Raw genomic sequence first — 19165 nt, 5'->3', positions numbered from 1 at the left:
CTTCACCAGCTTTCTGCCTACACTCAGACCAATGTGCCTTGTAGCTCCATTCATTATCCTCTTCCCAAGTACTTAAAGAGTTAAATAAAAGTGTTTGTTTAATTAACTCCCTGTTTTTTGTCTGTCACACAGTGGAAGAACCCTTGGGAAAAGGTTGAGTATGGAGAAAGTGAGCACTGCAGATGCTGGAGATCAGAGTTGAAACGTGTAGTGCTGGAAAAGCGCAGCAGGTCAGGCAGCATCTGAGGAGCAGGAGAATCGATGTTTCGGGCATAAGGCCTTCATCAGGAATGTGGAGGTGGGGTAGGAGGCTGAAAGATAAATGGGGGTGGGGTGAGGTTTGGGGCTGAGGGAAAGGTACCTGGGAAAGTGATAGTGATAGGTTGGAGGGGAGGGTGGAGTGGATATTTAGGAAGGAAAATGGACAGGTAGGACAGTTCAAGAGGGTGGTGCCAAGTTGGAGGGATAAGTACTCCTTTCAGGTAACAAAACCACTCAGTTGAAAGGCAATGAGGAACAGGCAGCAAATGATATCCTCATCAGTGACATCTCCAATCCATGGAAGAATAAAGAATCAAACAAGCCCTGCACCACACTGAAGGATTGGAGGAGTCTGTCTCCACATTCAGTGCCAGAATGTACCAGAGCCTTGAACTGATGTCCACTTGTGTGAAGCAGAAAACACACAGGGTGCTTACCATTGAAACAGCAACCCTAGTCCTGACTCAGTCCGTACCACACTGGCTGCCTTCTCCCCACGATGGCTGAGCCAACTCTGGGCAGGTGCAGTGGGGTAGTTCTTGGAGTCTTTGGACCTCACAGGTTGCTAAACCGAGGCCATGTTCTCCTTGAGCACCTCGGCAGTCAGAGCAAGGAGACAGGCAACAGAAACTGGGATGGTAACAAACTCAGAGTAAAAGGGCAAGAAAGACCTTCACCTGGGGAATCACTAGGGTGTTTAAACAATCTGCCAACATCATGAAAAAGGGTCAAGAACCATAAATATTACTTAAGTCTCCTTTGGTCAATCATCTCCATCGTTGCCTCTTGCCTTGCAAGTGAGTAGCAGCCTTGAGTTAAATTGTAGAGTTGAAGGTGAAGACAAGCAGTAGGTGTCAGTAAGTAGAGGAATTGCTAACTGTGGGAATGCTGTGTTGGGGGCACGGGTGTTGTGTTGGTGGGTCAGCACGCCTATCATTATATGCTGCCAATCCTCAAATTGTGAGGTCTTCCTGGCTATTTCAGGCAGTTAGCTGTGAGGCTGGTAGGGATCCTAACAGTGTACAGATCTTCCTTTCCATCCTCCCCTGGAGAAGGTGCTGCAGTTTTCACCTCCCTCATCCTGCAGCTTCACTCCTCGCCACTGTGCCACGTGGCACATCCCATTATCATCCTACAGAATCAGATCAGTGCACGCTGCTGGGTGCCCTCAACTCTGAGCAGACAGCTGAACTATTCCTTCAGTAAGATCTCTCACTCTATAGCCTTGTGTTCATGCAAATACCGCGTCACTTTTCCTTTGGTGCAATGGGAGGAAGTCAGGGAGATGATAGCTTAGTGGTATTAGCACTTGACTGTTAATCCAAAGACTCAGGTGATTTTCCTGGGGCCTGGGTTCATACCTTGCCATGGCAGATGGTGAAATTTGAATTAAGGATCTAATCATAGAATCTCTACATTGTGGAAGCACGTCATTCGGCCCATCAAGTCTACCCTCTGAAGAGCATCCTACCCAGACCCATGGCCCCTACATGATGATCATGAATCAATTGTTGGGGAAGAGCCCATGTAGTTCACTAACGTCCTTGAGGGAAGGAAACTGCAGCCTTTATCTGGTCTGGCCTACATGTGACTCCAGACCCACTACAACATTGTTGACTCTTAACTGCTCTCTGGGCAATTAGGGATGGGCATTTAATGCTGGCCTAATGAGTGATGCCCACATCCCATTAATGAATTAAAAAAAGATCATCAGTCCCATTTTGAGTATTTTTTGTTTCCAGAGAACCATTGGGAAGATTTGAATGGCATTGAATCCTGACAGTTTCCTGGATATCTTGCACAGAGGTACATGATAATATTCTGCTGGTTACATACTAGTTAGCAATAATGGGATTGTTTTTGATGAATGAAATTCCTGGGTGACCTGAGGCCTTCTTGGTTGTCTTTTTGGTGCAATAATCTGTGATTGCCTGGACAGGGGGAATCCAACCATTGCAGAAAATCTCACAGCCCTCTTCTTCTCACTGGCCTCAGGACTTAAGAAAGCGAGATGTAGATGATGGCCTTGGCAAAGATGCTGGAAAATGTGATATAAAAGCACATCTCAGTGGATGCTGAAGACCTGAAACGAACACAGGGAATGCTGAAGAAACTCAGCAGGTCCGGCAACATCTGTGGACAGAGAAACAGAGTTAATGTTTCAATCCGATACAAATCCTCTTCTGAAGAAGAGTCATTGGCCTCAAAATGTTGACTCCTTCTCTCTTCACAGATGCAGCCAGACCTGCTGAGTTTCTCCAGCACACTTTCTGCTTTTATCTGGAAGATGCAGGGGTTAGAAGAAGATTTCAAAATTTGACAAGTGGCACCAGACTACCGATGATAAAGTGTGGTGCTGGAAAAGGGCACAGCAGGTCAGGCAGCATCTGAAGAGCAATAGTAATCAACCTTTCAGTTCTAAGGAAGGGTTTTGCCTCAAATGTCAACTCTCTTGCTCCTCAGATGCTGCTTGACCTGCTGTGCCTTTTCCAGTGCCACACTTTATCAACTCTGACTCTCTAGCATCTGCAGTCCTCACTTGCTCCTGCCAGACTACTGTTGGAAGGAGTTGGAGGAAAAGAAATTCAGGGCCATGCTGACCTGGCCAGCTCCTGGCTGTGTGTGACCAATTCTCCATTCTAAGGATACCTTAATATAGGTCAAGGCGAGATATGAGGTATAAGCCTCCCTAGACCAACACAGATAAGTCAGAACGTTGATCTTCTGACACCCAGTCGGCAAACATTTCTCACTTAAATAGGGAGGCAGATGTCTAGGTTCACTATTTAAAGGTTTTGCACCCTGTAGGTCATTAATCCTCTCTTGCCCTTTCATTGCATTGACCTCAGTGAGTTTCAGCCAAATCCCTCTGCCAGCAGTTAAAGTTAAATGGCAGAGTTGAATTTTCTTTCTCCTTTTGTATACTTAGATCACTGAACCTCCCCTGTCCCACTGGAATTACCCAGTACCTCAAAAGGTGAACAGGTCAGCTGTCAGTAGACTTGTTGTCAGGATCTTGGCATTTATAAAATTAAGCATCATACAGCACGGAAGCAGGCCCATGCTGACCAGATTTCCCAAACTATACTAGTCCCATTTGCTTGGAATTGGCCCAAATCCCTCTAAACTTTACCTGTCCAAATGTGATAATTGTACCTGTCTCTCCCACCTCTTTTGGCAGTTCATTTGATACCCACACTACCCTCTATGAAAAAGTTACCCCTCAAGTCCCTTTTAATTTTTCCCCCCTCACCTTAAACCAATGTCCCATAATTTTAGATTCCTCTACCCTGGAGAAAACACCTTGGTTATTCACCCTATCCACGCCCCTAGTGATTTTATAAATCTCCACAAACTCTCCTTTGCAAGTTAAAAGATTCCCCCAGAAGTGTCTGTCTGCATTTGCACTCAACTCTAGTTGCAATGGTTGGAACTAAATTCTTTATTTGGGATCAATTTCTATAATATGCCTATGATTGAGAAAATCTAATAAAATAATTTTCGAAGCTGAGGACAGTAACCCAGTAACTACATAACAGTATCTATCACACAACATTCGTAGACAAGGACACTCTTCCAGAAATAGTTACATATATAAATACTCCTAACCTTTCATAGGAGAGGAGCAGACGAGTTCAAGCAGCAAGCGAAAAGCAGACCAAACGCTGTGTAAGAACATCAGATCAACATTGAATCCCATCTACTGCTGTGTTCTGCCTCAGACAGAGAAATCTCTGTGAACTACACACCAAGATGTCGAAAGTCAAAAAGCCAGGTACAAAACATTCACAAGTTCTGTGAGCTAATAAAAATAAAATACTGCGGATACTGGAAATCTGAAATAAAAACAGAAAGTGCTGGAGGAACCCGGCAGGTCTGGCAGTGTATGTGCAGAGAGAAAGAGTTTAAAGTTTAAGTCTCTTTGACGGCAGAGATTAGTCATACTGGACTCGAAGCATTAACTTTATTTCTCTCCACTCATTGTTAGATCTGCTGAGTTTCTCTTTTATATCTGTGAGCTAATACACCCTTGTATGATATTAAAAATGATGTGAGCTGGTTTTCAGACACATGGAAGGGCGTCTAATCTGTTGCTATAATCATGTGGGGTCCAGGTCCATATATTGATCAGTTAAGTAGGAAATTAAAACCAATGCGTTCTGATCAAAATGCTTCTGTGGACAGATTCAATTGGAATCAGGGAATATGACTAACTTTTCATGTTATCTCTCAATATACGTTTGACATCTTCATACACTTTCCCTTCCTTTGGGGAACTGTTGGAAAGATTAGTAGGCTGATTTTCAACTTGTCCAAATCATCGTGAGCATTCTTTCCACGGCCAAGAGAGCCAGGAGTCTGGAGCTACTTGTTCAGAGGCAGGGGTTCTATCTACTCAGACATTCCTGCTCAATAACTGATCCCTGTCGGAACGAAAATATATTAATCTTGTACTTTAAGGGATCTCTTATTTTTTTCTAGCTATATATTGGGTTGAAAAGAAGTTATATCTTCCACAGAATGTGTTATGAGGTGGTCATTCAATTTGGAAACTCAGAATGTGGCAAAATATAATTATTCTGCCAGGCTTTGTGGCAGCACGGTGGCTCAGTGGTTAGCACTGCTGCCTCACAGTGCCAGGCACCCAGGTTCGATTCCAGCCTCAGGTGACTGTGTGTGTGGAGTTTGCATGTTCTCCTCGTGTCTGCATGGGTTTCCTCCAGGTGCTCTGGTTTCCTCCCACAGTCCGAAGATGTGCAGGTTAGGCAAATTGGCCATGTTACATTGCTCATAGTGTTCAGGGATGCATAGGTTAGATCAACATTGAATCCTATCTATTGCTGTGTTCTGCTTCAGACAGAGAAATCTCTGTGAACTACACATCAAGATGTCGAAAGTCAAAAAGCCAGGTGCAAAGCATTCACAAGCTCTGTGAGCTAATAAAAATAAAATACTGCCAATACTGGAAATGTCGAGTAATGGGTTTGGGTAGGATACTCTTTGGAGGGTTGGTGTGGACTTGTTGGGCCAAAGGGCCTTGTTTCCACTCTGCAGTGATTCTATGATTTCTATTATTAAGGCATTGAGGTTAAGAACATTGAAAAGCCTGGTCATTATATTAATTAATTCATGTGTGAGAGTGTTGGTTCTATAGTCTATTAACAACAATTAGTTGGCTTTTGGACTGGACAGAGATCTATAGATTATTGGATCTTAAAGACATGAAATGATATAAGGATGTTATGGTATAGTGTTGCGGTATAAGATCTGCGATGACCTAGTTGAATGATGCCACTGTCTTGATGGACCCAAATGGCTGTTCCTAGCTCCTATGTAAATTTACTTTCCAAAGTCTTGCCTTTGACTTGATTCAAGGTCGCTGCATATGAGTTGGAAAGAGTCCAGAAAGTAGAACATAGACTTAAATAGGTTATAAATTGATAACCTAGAGGGAATTTGTGTGAGAAAATCATGAAGATTAGCATTGGAAGATGCGTCAAAGCAACCAATTTTTACTATAAGTGAGTTAACAACTGAAGAAAGAGGACAGAAAGGAAGATTCACTTTCATTTTCAGGGAAAGTCATTAGAAAATGTTCATAAAGAATGATTCATAGGCGAGATCATGGTCACTGTTCCTTTTCAATAAAGTTACACTTAGCCATTCCAATATTGGACTTACAGAGATGAAACTGCAAGAGGACACTACACATGGTTTCCAGGGAGCCATCAGAATGAGAGATATAACTGAACCAGGATTCCTAAGGGAGAGTGTGATCCTTGAAAGTTTCCATGTCAGCTGGCTTACCATCATTACTTCACTGGCACTGACAGAGACCAGAACCGGCTGAAACACAGACAACAGCAATTAATCCTAAAGACTGCCCAATTAGGTTGATTTACAGTGTCAAGCAGGATTGGTCTTGTTGATGAATATGGATATTTAGAGTTAGGCAACTTATTGTTAACTAATGTCACAAACGACGTGTCCATTCAGTGCCAAGTGCAAAAAGAATGGATTATGCTGGGGTCTTGATACTAAAGTAGGAACAAAAGCTGAATTTTCCTGTTTCCATCTGATCTCCAAACCAATAGGAACATGGTTGTGTATTTTCTTTGGCCTAACTCTGAATAGCTTTGTCATTTATAAAGCCTTCCAACATTAGTGCTGCCTTACAAAGACAAACCAATCACGACCACCCAATTGTTTTAGGATACCTAGTACATGCCTCTGATTGACAGGTTGTATTCATTCTTAAAATAAATTCTGATAGTATTACAATTCTAAACAAAAAGTCTTAGTTTTTGTTTAAAAGCTGTCCAAGTTGAGTTGTAATAGGAATAGTCCTATATCTCTAACTTTTAATGGTGACTCCCTGCTACTAATAGTTTAATGTTCAGCAATTAACTACTTTTGTCATTTTAAGTAATCACCTGACTATCCTTTTCAGAGTTTGATGAAGAAGCACGGACCTTGGCTGAGAAGGTCTTCGCCCATGACGCTAAAGATGAAGATGAAAGAGATGAGATTTCGCCATTTGATATGGCTGACAATTGTCCAATTGGGCACATTGAGATGCAGCACCATTTAATTGACAGGAAAGCAAAGGAATCCACAAAGAAAAGGTTCCAAAATGCAAAAAAATTGCATTATAACATTTATACTTTGTACTAAATGAATCATCCTATGCTGCTTAACAACAGCAATTAAAATTTGAGTCAAAAAGTGTGGTGCTGAAAAAGCACAGCAGGTCAGGCAGCATCCGAGGAGCAGCAGGGTCAATGTTTCGGGCATAAGCCCTTCATCAGGAATGTCTGTTAAAATTTGATCAAGTCACAGAAGGCGATGGTAGAATAGGGGACCAAAGTTTGTGGGGAGCGACTTAAAGGGGCAGGGAGAGAGTTCAGAAGGGAAATTTTGTCATTTGTTCATGGGTTGTGGCCATTGTTGGCTGGGTCAGCATTTATTGCTCATTACAATTGCACTTGAGAAGATGGTAGTGAATTTCCTTTTTGATGAACTGCAGTCCCTTTGATGTAGGTTGACCCATCTGGTTGTTAGGGAGGGAGTTCCAGGATTTCCAGGAATTCCAATATATCTAGACAAGGCACCTGGAAGCATGATCCACAAGTGGCAGAATCCTCAAAATTGGGAATGGAAATGACTGAAATTGGAGGAGGATTTTGAAGGCTTGTGGAGTTTTAGAGGTGGTTACAAAGATAGAGAGGGGCTGAGGTTATGGAGAAATTTGAAAATAAGGATGAAGCATTTAGTATCATGCGTTGTGACTGGCTTACCAAAACCAGGAAGGAAGCAAATCAAGGAACAGGATTTACTACTAGAAGGATAGAGTTGGAAGGTTGGAAAATTGTATTGACCAGTTCTGGTTGCCATACTTTCAAAAGGATAGAGAGGCACTGAGAAAGTGCAGAGTAGATTTATATGAATACACCAGTAATCTGTAAGTATACAAATCAGGAATGGATTGTCAGGCTGAATATCTTTTCTCTTAAATGAAAGAAAGAGGAATGATCCCCACGAGAGGTCTTTAAAATTAAGGTTTTTTTCTTGGCAGTTTGTATAAAGTGAGAATACATCCTCTTGTGAGGAAGAGCATAACTGTAGGTTGTAAATGTAAGATGGCCTCAAAAGGAGTTGGAAGCAGATTGCGTTTTAAGGCAGAGATGGATCGAATCTTCATTAGCAAGGGCAGAACGGATATTGGAGTTAGACAGAATGTGGAGGTATCAGATTATGCACAATCCTATAGAATGGCAGAGCAGTCTCAAGAGGACAAGTGGCATACTTCTACTCTTGTTTGTATATAGGATGGTTAGCAGGAAATCCGGGAAGGATTTCTAAAGAAACCTCTTTACCCAACGAAATAGCAGGAAGCTTGAAGTCACTACTATACAAAATCATTGAATTGAATGGTATTGATGCATGTAAGGGAAAGTTAGCCATATGGGGGAGAAGGGAATGGGGCTTACAATGCTAGATTTAGATGAGGAAAGCTGGGAGAAGCTCAAATGGAGTATCAAGACAGGCATATGGGCTGAATGGCCTGTTTCTGTGTTGAATTTATATCCTGTACAGACCGGGAGCTACTGTCGATCTGTAAGTATAGGGTTAATGGGTGAACAGGGTTTGGTGCAAATTACTGGTGATGAAGATTTGAATGAGTGTATGTTTATAGGTGTAGAGACCAGCATTAGAATGACCAAGTCAAAGGGAGCAAAGTCTTGGATAAGGATTTCAGCAATGGGTGCCCTGAGTCAGGCACGGGATTGGGCAATGTTGTGGAGCTGAAAATAGGCTTGATGACTGAATCACTGGCTGGAAGCTCATTTGAGGTTCAAACACACAAGGTTGCTGATAGTTTATCTCAGCTTTAAGCAACCACCAGGGAGTGGGACAGAAACGGTAGTCAGAGAATAGAGTTTGTGCCAGGACCAAAAATACAAAAGTTTTGGTTTTCCTGATGTGAAGACATTACTTTGTAGATTGTGGAATCACTTGGCGTGGAGGTGGGAAGAGCATTTGGAGTTTAAGGCAGGAGGAACTCTACCCAGTCTCCCAGCTGCTTGTCCAGCGTGATACAGTAAAACATATGTGCCAACAGGGGAGATAAAATCTGATATGCAATAGGAATTTATTATCCACATTTGACATTATTAAATATTCTATCAAGTTCACATGCATATTTTGATTTGTTTATTTATAATTCCCAGTGACTGAAAGGAGAGACGTTGTTGCAGCAGGTTGCTGATGACCAAGACAACTGCAAGAATACCAAGTTACAGATGAAGGCAACAATTTATATCACACGAGAAAAGGATACTGATTGGTTGGCAAATCTGATTGGCTGAGGCATTGTCATAGAGAAACCAATGAGAAACTATAGGCTTCCCAAGTTTCCGGGTAATTCAAAAAAGCTTCAAGACTTGAACATATTCCTTTTGCTTGCAGAGAATGGGTCCTTCCATATGAATGTATGTTACTTTGAGCAAGAATATATTAGCCACATTATGAGCTGGGCTGATTATCATCAATTGGTTTTTAATTATAGTTATTAGTACATTTTGATATATTTGTTAATTTCTGCTCAATCTTCGTATTCAGTTGGAGTTACAGGTCAAGCACATGGGCTTCAAATACTATTATGCAGTGCCTATGCTAGTGTTACTTTTCACGAGCACTTCACTGCCTTTATGTCCAATCAGATCAAATAGGGGAGGCAATGGCCTCGCGGTATTGTAACTAGACTATTAATCCAGAAACTCAGCTAATGTTCTGGTGACCTGGGTTCAAACCCAGCCATGACAGATGGTGGAATTTGAATTCAGTAAATAATCTAGAACTAGGGAACTAATGAAACCATTGCCAAGTGTTGGAAAACCCCATCTGGTTCACTAATGCCCTTTAGAGAAGGAAACTGCAATCCTGACCTGGTCTGGCTGCCATGTGACTCCAGCAATGTGGTTGACTCTTAACTGCCCTCTGGGGCAATTAGGGATGGGCAATGAATGCTGGCCTTGCCAGAGATGCCCCCACCTCATTATTGAATTTTTAAAAAGGATGTTCTGTCTATCACACAATTGAGAAATATTATTTATGAATTTCAATGTCAGTATGATGCCAAATATATAGTCCATCAATGACTGGCTGATTGAATCAAACAGCATGCTTCTTGTATTGTTTATAATGAGTAGAATGCAGCCAAAGATTACAAAACCCAAAACAAAGCATTTAGCGTTAGGTGCAATTCTGTGATTGGGCAGCATTTGAATAATAATCCTGAGCATGATGTTAGTTAAAACAATACCCAATTAAAGGTAATAATTTAAGTTTGTCATGTGGTTTATTTTCATATGCTGGAAACAGCATACATTCATTTGCAAGAGACCCTTTCTCTAAATAACATAAAAATCTTCGAGCTTTGTGACTTTTTTGAATTAGCCAGGTGCCTAGGGAGTCCTAGGGTCTCATTGCCTCCTACATAGCAATGCTTCAGTCAGTCAAAAACAACACACCAATGACCAATGTGTATCATTCTCTCTTATCATATAAATGACCAAACTTCAAATGACCATGGCTTTCTTGCACTTGTGCTGATGAAGAGGAGATGAAAAGCTCCCACTAATGAACAATATTGAAGTTCTGTACAAGCAAACCACAAATTTCTTAATTGTAGTTTAGTTCTTCTCCTCTCTACAGTGGGATTAGATTAGTTTCAAAAAGTAAAATTGAAGCAATTGAGATAGCAGATGTTGACCTTGTAAGATGGCCCTTGATTTGAATACTAGTTCCCCATGGCCTTATCGACTATATCTCACCTCCTTCTTTGTTTACAACTTATTCTTTTGAGGGTTGGTGGAGACAGGAATCACAAGACATTGGTGGCTTCCTGTTATTGGGCTCAATTCATTTAGAAAGTGAAGGGAAAGATCTTGCAATTATTCAGGCCCCTTTTTACCTCCGTGAGTTTTCTGAAGTGATTTGAGAGCCAATGAGTATCATCTTAAAATTAACTGCTGCTGATCTGAAGACAAGTTTGGAAGCAATTTGTGTATATCAGGTAACCCACGTGGTAAATGAGATAAGTGACCTGTTATTTTAATGGTACTGCTTGAGAAGTGAGCGCTTGCCATTAATTTCACCTAATTTCCCTTGAATAATTTGATCTGTTACTAATGTTGGAACAGTAATGCATTGTGCCATTACACTTTTGATTGTTTTTTTGAAAGTAAGTTGTCCTGGACCAGACCAGACCTCCTCAAAATATATTAAGAAGGTTGCCTAGACCCTAACGTTTTCTTATTTCAAAAGTAAATGTGAGGTCCTGTGTACCAGATGCAATATGACTGGTCAACCACTCAACATTAAGCGAAACACAATTTATTTAAACACAACTGTTATAATACAACAATAGAAAGAGGAACTTTTAATAACAACTCTATTGGAAAACATGGCTGAATAATAGATACAGTACTTATTACTAATTAACTGTTTCCAATATAGCAACATCCCATAAACACACTCGTTAGCAAAAAGGCAAGTTCAGAAATCAGGTTTTCTCATGTGCAATGCTGCAATAGGAAGAGAAATTCCAGTTTCCAGCTGTAACCGAGAAGGGGGTGGAGATGGGGAATAGCTTCTACTTCTTCAATATTCCTGCAGCTTTCATTGAATCTAAAAGCTTAAAGAAAAGCAAGAAATCCTAGTCTGTGAGAGCTGGCCACATCCATCCAGGCTGCTTCTATTATTCCAACTTTTTAAAAAACCCCAAGTCCTCACAAGCTGTTTATGTTACTACAGACTGATTGTCACCTCTCGTTCAATCTCTTTCTTAAAAGAAACCAGAACAAAACTCATCTCATAAAGTAACAGCATCATCACAAACTAAGATCAAAATTGTTTGAAATTGAGGTTTAAGTTCCAAACAGCCAGAAACCCTATGGTACCTTTCCCAAGATAGCCTTCTTGATTTCTAAGATGACACACATGATTGAATGAATATTACTGCTAAGTTAAATTCTGTCTTTGCTTGAGACCTATTTTCCAGCAGAGGTGACTGGGTAGAGATCTATGACCCACTGACTGGAGTAATGAATCCTATTATAATGACCTGCCTGGATCCTCATTGGCTTCAGCACCTAACATTCAGGAATACATGTAGCATGACTCAGCACAATTGCACATACCAATTAAGCAATTTCTGGGAAACGATTTTTAGCAAAACTGTTTCTGGTGGAAACCAAGTTTCAATCTTTATTCTAATTAACATTGGTACAACTCTTGGATTGTGTCTTCCTGTTAGGTTGAAAATAATCATGAGAGGAAAGGCTATCGCGACAGCAATTCCAGTTCTCGAGGACCCTGCAATGGCACAGCCTAAAGAATCAGCTAATCAGATGGGGCTGCCATCGTACACAGATGTGCCAGAATTCCAAAGAGTCACTATTTCTGGAGACTACGCGTCAGGGGTAAGGTTAACCCTGTTTCGTTGATTGGGGCTTTAACCAAGCACCATCCCCTCCCCACTGCAGAGAAGGGAATCTCTGCAATCCAGGATGTAAAATGGGCAGGACTGGGTAATAAGGGGAAGATTGGCTTTGGAAACCTCAGGAAGTTGATGATAGAGGAAGGATCTTTAAATGCAAGAAGAGAGCCAAAGGAATGTAAGAGAGAAAAACATCAGAGTAGGCACTGATAAAATTCAAACAAGCCATAATGGATTGTCAGTGTCTGATCAGCACTTCTATTCACTAGAGCTGCTATCAGTAAAATTCACCATGAAGCAGTCAGATTGTTCTAAAGTCCCTTATAGCTGTAGCAAAAACACAATTGCTTCATTCGTGAAATTGTATATATGTCTCCAAATCAACCTGTTGAGTTTTGCTATTATACGCCTTTACAGTAAGTAAGACTTGAGCCTAAGCCTCCTGTCCTAGAGGTAGGGATGCTACCCTCAACACATCTTCTACATGCACCCAGTTGTACCTATATGTGACTCCAGTCTCACACCACTACAAAGGAAACAGCCTCAGTTAAAAATTACAGATTTTTTTGTTATTGAATTCAAGATTCACTACAGTGGGATTGAAATCCACATCCCGAGGGCACTAATGACATTACCACTACACGATCAGCCCTCGTCTAATTGCAGCAGCTGAGAGAACTAATACAAAGTAATGAATTACTTGACCTCATCCTCGTGAAGTTAGTTGTCACAGAAGGATCTTTCCATGAGAGAATTGGCAGAGGTAATCAGTGCAGAGTCCTCATGGAATCCATGCCCTGGAAGACACCCTCTATTATTTTGCAGTACAAAACTGTGTATCCTTGAGGTATTGTAGGCTGTGAATACCAGCAGAAATGGCTTGCCTGATAATCTGTAACTTCATTTCTTGGCTTATCACTTAATTGTCAACAAACCAGGTGATCAGCCCTTGTGTGATGAGGAAATGTAGACAAGATTGTCTGGAAGATCACCAGATAAAACTGAGAATGAGAATGTGGCAGTTGAAGAGAAGTTGGAGGTTGATGTGATGAAAGACGAAAAAAAAATGGTCTTGTGAACAGTTTGATGAGAAACTAAAATGAAATGCTGGAAATACTCGGCATCTCTGGAGAGAGAAATAGCACTAATGTTATCTATCTGTGACCTTGCACCAGAACAAAACATTAACAACAGAAATTGCTGGGAATCTCAGCAGATCTGGCAGCATTTGTGGAGAGAAATCAGAATTAACATTGTGCCTTCAGTGACCCTTCCTCAGAACTGTTGCCCGGCTCTGAGGAAAGATCACATGACCTAAAACATTAATTCTGATTTCTCTCCACAGGTGCTGCCAGGCCTGCCGAGATTCACAGCAATTTCTGATTTTGTTTCTGATTCACAGCACTCGCAGTTCCTTCTGTTTTTAGTTAGCTAAAAAAAACAGCCTTCTCAGAGTTAAAGCAACATATGACAAAAGTAGCGGTTATTTCAAGTTTTCCTAGAATTATTTAAAATTTACAGTACAGAACCAAATTATTTGAGCAAAATAATTTCTGGTCCTGAATGGTATTTCCTGTACTCAGGAGCGACCTCACACTATATTCCATCTCATCCTATCAACATACCCTTCTATTCCTCTCCCACCCCGGTACCTGCTTAGCTTTCCCTCTCCTGTAACCAGATGACTGCATGTGCTGAAGAACTTAAAGGGCTGGCTAACTTTAATATCAAAATCACACAACACCAGGTTATCGTCGAACAAGTTTAATTGGAAGCTCTAGCTTTTGGAGCGCTGCTCCTTCATCATTACCTGATGAAGGAGCAGTGCACCGAAAGCTAGTGCTTCCAATTAACCCTGTTGGACTATAACCTGGTGTTGTGTGACTTCTAACTTCGTCCACCCCAGTCTAGCTCTTCCACATCATAACTTTAATATTGCAGTGTTAAACCCGAACATTCATGTTCAGGGGTATAAACATTTGAGGGATCAGTTGTTCTTGCATTTGTTCAGCAGCAGCCTAATCGATCCCTTTGACAGGGATGTTAAAACTCTCACCAGATTTGGCGTTTGTGCTTGATCTTTCACAAGCATCAATTCCACTCAGAGGGGTGTGAAACCATGCCTGGTATTTGGGATTTGGATTATCGCTTGTTTTAAGGGAGCCGTGAGTCACTGTTAGCTCAGCTGCCTGAAAACTGGTTTGCAAAGCACTATGGATTTAGTTCCTGCCCTGGCAGAATAGTAGCCTGCCTCCTCAGCTGAGGTCTGGTGATCCTCAGGTCAAACTCACCATCAGTTGTCCCTCTCAAGTGGGGCAGTGTGTTGCAGGACAGTTAATAACTTCAAGAACAGTTGAGCTTTTTATATTGGATACTTAGGATAGTCATATCTATTCAATGTGGAGATTTCAGCACGAGTGAGAGTTCACACTGTAATAGAGTCTTGCTAAGGTCTGCCACCTATTTTAAGTCCACAGCTGAAGCAGCTGGCTCGCCATTATGAAGTGCCTCTGTCAGCTGAGGATGTTTTCATGCCCATATACTCCCGGATCAGGACACTAAATACTGCTCTCTCAACCTGACATTGAATTCACAGCCAACTGTGAATAGTTGGCTGATATAGTTGCAATAGATAACAATAAAAATAATTGACAAAATACGAACTAGTTGATAGAAAACAAAAGCAAATGATATTGATCCATTACAATTTATCCAAGCATAATTAGGTACTATACATTCGCAGGCATTGCTGAGTCATGTAATCTATGTGCACACTTTAAATATTCATAGCCTATTCATAATCATTCAATGCAAAAAGCAAAATACTGCAGGGGTTTGCAGTGGTGAAAGGTGCGATGGTATGGTGGCTCAGTGGTTAGCACTGTTGCCTCAGTGCCAGAGACACTGGTTTGATTCCACCCTTGAATGACTGTCTGTGTGGAGTCTGCACATTCTCCCTGTATCTGCGTGGGTTTCCTCTGGGTGCTCCAGTTTCCTCCCACAGTCCAAAGACGTGCAGAGTAGGTGCTTTAGCCATTGGAAATGCAGGATTATGGAAAAAGGATTGGTGTGGACTTGATAGACTGAATGCTCAGTTTCCAAACTGTATGGATTCTGTGATGATCTGAAATAGGAAGAAAACAAGTCAAAAAAAACTCAGGTCAGGCAGCGTTTATGGAGATAAACAGAGTTAATATCTCAGGCTGATGAATGTTCAATGTTTGATAAGCACTGATGAAAGGTCATTAATATGAAATGGCAAATGTTTCTCTCCATCGATAATGCCTTCCCTACAGAGTTTCTTTTGATTAGCTTTTTTATTGTTCTTGACCCATCAATATTGCAAGCTGGACTAAAAATAATGAATGATCTCATACTGATCATCTTAAATGATGTGGGAAATTAATGCAGTAAATGAATGATCAAATCATTTGAATTAAGCAACTTTAAAAGTAATCTACTGAGAAATTGAATTGTCTTTTTATGTATTTGAGTTTTAGAACAATCAGGTTTGTCTGATATCCTCACACACATTTGTTCCCATTTGGGGAATATTGGAGAAACTCTGGAAGAATTCTCCAGCTGACTATCAACCTGTTGAACCACATCATGAATATTCCTTTTTTGGTCAGTAAGTGTCCGAGTGGGGATTGAAACCACTTCTGGCTCAGAGGAGGAGGCACTACTGACTGATCAGTAAAGATTCAAACACACCTTAGTATTTCTCTTATAGAATTAGCTACAAGGTTCTTTCCTTTATTTATTTATGAGATATGGGCATTACTGGCTGGAGACTTTATTGCCCACCCCTTGTTGCTCTTGAGAAATGAGCTGTTTTCTTGAATAGCTGCAGTCCATGTACTGGAGGTAGACCCACAATGTCTTTAGGGAGGGAGTTCCAGGATTTTGATCCAGCAACACTAAAGGAACTTTGATATATTCCCAATTCAGGATGGTGAGTGGCTTCGAAGGGAAGTTGCAGCTGGTGGTGTTCCCATGTTTCTGCTGCCTTGTCCTTCTAGATGAAGATGGTCATGGGTTTGGAAGGTGCTGTCTAAGGATCTTTGGTGAACTTCTACGGGGCATCTTGTAGATAACACATACTGCTGCTACTGAACATCATTGGTGGAGGGAGGGGACATTTGTGGGTACTGTCAAATTTCTTGTGTTGCTGGAGCTGCATTATCCAGGGAATTGGGCATTATTCTACAATATTCCTGACTTGTGGCTTATCAATGGTGAATAGTAAGTTACTCTGGCCTGCTTTTGCAGTCATAGTGTTCATATTTCAGTGAATATCAAGGGATATTCTCTCTTATTGGAAATGGCATTGCCTGACACATGTGTGGTGCAAATGTTACTTGCTACTGGTCAGCCTGAGATACTTGTCCAGATCTTCCTACATTTGGATATGGACTGCTTCAGTGCTGGAGGGATCACGAATAGTGCTGAACATTGTGCAATCATTGGCGAACATTCCCACTTCTGACCTTACGATGGAGCCAAGGTCATTGATGAAGCAGCTGAAGATGGCTTGGTCTGTGTGAATATAGCATCAAGAATCCCAAGCAAAATAGGAGTCTTTGGGAAAGAATGGGAAATCTCTGTACTGGTTGGAGTCATACCCAGCACATAGGAAGATGGTCATGGTTGTTGGAGGTCAGTCATCTCAGCTCCAGAACTTCTCTGCAGGAGTTCCTCAGGGTAGTGTTCTAGGTGCAACCATTTTCTGCTGGTTCATCAATGACCTTTCAACCTAAGGTCAGAAATGTGGATGTTTGCTAATGTTTGTACAATGTTCAGCACCATTTGTGACTCTTCAGATACTGAAGCAGTCCATGTTCAAATACAACAAGAAGTGAAAAATAACATTTATGCCACAAGTGCCAAGCAATGACCATCTCAAATAAGAAAAGATTTAACCACCACCCCTTTTGACATTCAATGGTGTTATCATCACTGAATACCCTATTATCAATTCCTTGGAGGTTACCATTGACCAGAAACTCATTTGGACTCACCACATAAACACAGTAGCTACAAGAGCAGGTCAGAAGCTAGAATTACTGTGGTAAGTAACTCACCTCCTGGCTCTCCAAAACCTGTCCACCATCTACAAACCACAAGTCAGCAGCGTAATGGAATACTTTCCACTTGCTTGGATGGGTGCAGCTCCAACAATATTCAAAAAGCTTGACACCATCCAGGATAAAGCAGCCCGCTTGATTGACACCATATCAACATCTACTCCTTCCATCACAGATGCTCAGTAACAGCAGTGTGCACCATCTACAAGCTACACTACAAAAGTTCAGCAATGATTCTTAGACAACACCTTCCAAACCCACAACAGCTTCCATCCAGAAAGACAAGGGCAGCAGATACATTGTAACCCTATTACCTGCAAGTTCCCCTCCAGGCCACTCACCATCCTAATTTGGAAATATATTGCTGTTCCTTCAGTGTCAAAATCCTGGAATTCCCTCTCTAGGGGCACTGTGGTCTACCTACTTCATGTGGACTGTAGCAGTTCAAGAAGGCAGCTCACCAACACCTTCTCAAGGGGCAACTAGGAATGGGCAACAAATGCTGCCAGTCAGAGATGTTCATTTCCCTTAGTGAATAAATAAAAGAACTTGACTTCAGTCAAGTCTAAAGGGAATAAAAAAATTAAACAAGTTTAACTTCTTGAATTTACTAATCAATGCAAGTTATAATTTCCCTGCATGATATTGTAGGTTTATAAATATGCTAGCTACTGCCATAAATATGATGTGATTGAAGTGACCAGAGTGGATAATGATAGCACCCAAAGCAATCCAAATAAGTACAAAGAAATATTGTGAATCTGCGCACAATAATAATGCAATTGGCTGATACCTCATAGAATAAGAATATACAGTATATGTGGTTGTTCAGCATATAATGCCTATTCCAAATACATGAAAGAGCTCTAATTAGAACCCCTCCTCTACTCTCTCCTGTATTATAGAAACTGACAGTGCAGATAGAGACCATTCAGCAATCAAGTCTGCACCAATCCACTGAAGAGCATCCACCCCATCCCTATTACCCCACCTTTCCTATGGGTAATCCACCCAACCTGCACATCTTTGGACTGTGGAAGGCAATCAGAGCACCAAGAGAAAACCCACACAGACTTGGGGAGAATGTGTAAACTCTAACCAGAGAGTCGCCTGAGGCTGAAATGAAACCTGGGTCACTGGTGCTGTGAGGCCGTAGTGCCATCCACCGAGCCACCGTGCCAACCTGAAATATCTTCTTTATTAATTATTCATTCAATTCCTTTTGAAAGTCATTTTTGCATCTGCTTCCACCAATTTCCTAGGCAGTGTATTCCTGATCAAAACTGTCATCTTCTCTTTGGTTCAATTACCAGTTAACTCAAACTTTTGTTTGGTTACTGCTGCCGTGGCAAGAGTTTCTCCCCTCTCAATTTTGAAAATCATCTTCAAACCTCCCCTTAACCTTCTGTCCTCAATGGAGACCAATCCCCTCTTCAACCTTTCCACAAAACTGATGTACCCCTCGTTCCTGGTACATCCTAGCAAATCACATCTGCATCTGCATCTGCTCCAAAGGTTTTGAAAGGTTTAGGTGACATTGCTTTTTGAGTCTTGTCCATTTTTAAAGCCTTTGTTCACTGTTAGTTTAACAGGAGGCTACATTGATTCAAGGTGAAAGATGATTGGAGAAATTCAGGGGCCATGGGAGACTCCAAACTCCTCATGAATCATAGAATCATAGAATCCCTACAGTGTGGAAACAGGCCCTTTGGCCAAACAAGTCCACACTGACTCTCCGAAGAGTAACCCATCCAGACCCATTCCCCTACCTTATTATCCTATACTTACCCCTGACTAATGCACCTAACCTACA

At 41.4% G+C, this 19165-nt stretch overlaps 1 protein-coding gene across 2 annotated transcripts in view; it reads left to right on the top strand.

Moving 5' to 3' along the window:
• The first annotated feature begins 3895 nt into the window (after positions 1–3895).
• The window catches only part of ampd1 (adenosine monophosphate deaminase 1 (isoform M)), a 58767-nt gene continuing 43497 nt past the window's right edge, over positions 3896–19165 (top strand). The window contains exons 1-3 of one of the 2 annotated variants that reach the window (XM_072563382.1): positions 3896–4036; positions 6713–6887; positions 12083–12248. In XM_072563382.1, the coding sequence (XP_072419483.1) occupies positions 4015–4036; positions 6713–6887; positions 12083–12248 (363 nt within the window). In that variant the 5' untranslated portion in view covers positions 3896–4014. Of the gene's footprint in view, positions 4037–5076; positions 5172–6712; positions 6888–12082; positions 12249–19165 lie in introns of those variants that run through there. The other variant, XM_072563383.1, reaches the window with a different exon arrangement.

Source organism: Chiloscyllium punctatum, chromosome 45 (assembly GCF_047496795.1).
Source record: "Chiloscyllium punctatum isolate Juve2018m chromosome 45, sChiPun1.3, whole genome shotgun sequence".
Taxonomy (NCBI): Eukaryota; Metazoa; Chordata; class Chondrichthyes; order Orectolobiformes; family Hemiscylliidae; genus Chiloscyllium; species Chiloscyllium punctatum.
The sequence above is the reverse complement of the archived record's forward strand: the minus strand, read 5'-3'. Positions and strand labels throughout refer to the sequence as shown.